Source organism: Sciurus carolinensis, chromosome 11, assembly GCF_902686445.1.
Source record: "Sciurus carolinensis chromosome 11, mSciCar1.2, whole genome shotgun sequence".
Classification (NCBI taxonomy): Eukaryota; Metazoa; Chordata; class Mammalia; order Rodentia; family Sciuridae; genus Sciurus; species Sciurus carolinensis.
Window position 1 is genome coordinate 16,353,424 of NC_062223.1, and position 2,501 is coordinate 16,355,924.

Here is a 2,501-nt window from a genome sequence, read left to right on the forward strand (position 1 = left end):
AACTCAGAAGGTTAAGGGTCACATGTATGTCTTCTCTCATATGTGGAAGATAGAGAGGAAAGAGGAATATAAAGGTGGAGATAGATCTCCTAAAAATCATAGGTAGATCAGTAAAGAGACCAAGGAGTGGGAGTAAGGGAGAGAGGCGGGCAATGCAGGGGAGCAATATGGGCCAAATTAAGTTGTTATAGCATGTGCATGTAGAAACATGTAACACCAAATCTCATCAAGATGTACAACCATAATGTACCAATTAAAAAATAAAAAATAAATAGTCTCTATTTCTCTTAAGTGTAGAAGGGTTTAAAATGGGGAAAAAATGATTCATGAGGAGTCTTTGTTTTCATAATATTTAAACCTCTATGCAATTAACACAATACATTCAGTTTTCAAGCTCAGAATTTTTGGGAGAATCTTAAACTATAAGATATGGGAGCAAAAAAAAATGTATATTTAATAAATACTTTTCATTCCAATTCAACCTTTACTGTTCTGTTTCTTTTTTGTCATGGTTATAGACCAACTAGAGATTCCCAGACATTGATGGAGAACAGGACAGAAGTGACACACTTCATCCTGCTGGGACTGACCAGTGACCCAGGTCTGCAGCTTCCCCTCTTTGTTACATTTTTGCTCATCTACACCATCACTCTGGTTGGGAACATGGTGCTGATCCTGTTGATTGTCTTGGACTCCCGTCTCCATACTCCCATGTACTTCTTCCTAGGTAACCTATCTTTAGTAGACATTTGCTACTCCTCAGCTGTCATTCCCACAGTCATGGGAGGACTCCTTCCAGGAGATGAAGTCATCTCCTACAACGCTTGTGCTGCTCAGATGTTCTTTTTAACAGGTTTTGTTACTGTGGAAAATTTCCTGTTGTCCTCAATGGCCTATGATCGCTATGCAGCAGTGTGCAAGCCCCTGCACTACACCACCACCATGACAAGCAGGGTGTGTGTGTGTCTGGTAGTAGGCTGCTATGTCTGTGGATTTTTGAGTGCCTCCATCTATGTTGGGAACACATTCAGTCTCTCCTTCTGCAAGTCCAATGTGGTCCATCATTTCTTCTGTGATATTCCAGCAGTCATGGCTCTCTCTTGTTCTGTTAGACAAGTGAATGAGCTGGTTCTTGTTTTTGTAGTCAGTTTTGTTATCTTTTTTGCTCTCATCATTATCTTCATATCCTACATATTCATTTTCATCACCATCCTAAAGATGCGCTCAGGTGCAGGACACAGGAAGGCTCTGTCCACCTGTGCCTCCCACTTCACTGCTGTCTCCATTTTCTATGGGACTACCATCTTCATGTACTTACAGCCCATCTCCAGTCACTCCATGGACACTGATAAAATCGCATCTGTGTTCTATACTATGTTTATCCCCGTGCTGAACCCTGTGGTCTACAGCCTGAGGAACAAGGAGGTTAAGAGTGCATTCTCAAAGATTGTTTTAGAAGCAAAATAATCATTAAGGTTTGATTCCACTCAGGGTGCATAATGCTTGTTGGTTCCCTCAGATCTTGTCCATGTGCTGTACTGCATTTTCAGACCCAGCTTATTTCAAATTCCTTTACCTCTGCAGACGATGGTGGAATAAAAAAGGAAACTTCATATGCAGAATTATGATTCCAGAATCACGATATTTATAATACTTTGGTGTCTTATCAAAAGCTTTATTAAAGGTGTTGATACATTCAATAATTTCCCATGCAATTTTTCTACATAGAGGCAAAGATATGCAAAATAATTGCAGAAAATCCCTCATGGAAAAGAAGTGGAGACTGGTGCTTCATGAAGATACTTGTAAATGGGTATGGAAAATTTGCCAGCATTAAATGTTCTGTGGCTATTTGTGATGTTGAATTGGATGTGTTCTTTGAATTGATTGAAGGATACACAGGTAGCCAGGAAACCATTTTACTGTGTGTAGCTGAGAGGTTGTTTCTGAAAGTGTAGAGTTTGAAGCAGTTACCATAGTAAAGAAGGTCTGTCCCATTAGTATGGACAGCCATCATCCAGTCCAGTGGGGGCTCACTTGAACAGAACACCCTTGCTGAACATTCACATTCTCTCTTGGACAGTGGAACTGCTGGTGTCTTTCAAAGCCTCTTTCTCCAAACCTACACAGTCACTCCTCTGCCCCTCTTTCTCAGGCCTTTGCAGTCCCCTGGGTTCCAGCACCAGCCTTCCTGGTTCTGAGCTTCCAGGAGCTCAGCTGGTCCTTCTTCACCTCCATAATCACAATTCCAAATCCCACATCATAGTAATTCTCTTACATGTGCTTGAGGATCCAATTGATTGTCTCAGTGGCGATCCCTGTCTAGTGCACTAGTATTGAGTAAGTATAATTTAATATTTTGAGGAAAAATGATGAATGGACAAATTAAAAATATGTGTTTTTTCCTTTGCACGTTTTAACAGTGGATGCATACATCTGGTGTCTCAATGAATTAACATGTCCGTTTGAGTCATTTGATACAAAAAATTTTATTTTTTAAT

The 2,501-nt window shown here is 40.3% G+C and overlaps 1 protein-coding gene across 1 annotated transcript; it reads left to right on the top strand.

Moving 5' to 3' along the window:
* The first annotated feature begins 543 nt into the window (after window positions 1-543).
* LOC124960126 (olfactory receptor 5B3-like) lies at window positions 544-1,467 on the top strand. Its single transcript, XM_047518691.1, has one exon. The coding sequence runs from the start codon at window positions 544-546 to the stop codon at window positions 1,465-1,467; it is 924 nt and encodes a 307-aa protein (XP_047374647.1).
* The last annotated feature ends 1,034 nt before the right edge of the window (window positions 1,468-2,501 follow it).

What these genes read in the sequence shown, in the direction of transcription:
- LOC124960126 (XM_047518691.1), top strand. Translation starts at nt 544, where the DNA reads ATGGAGAACAGGACAGAAGTGACACACTTCATCCTGCTGGGACTGACC.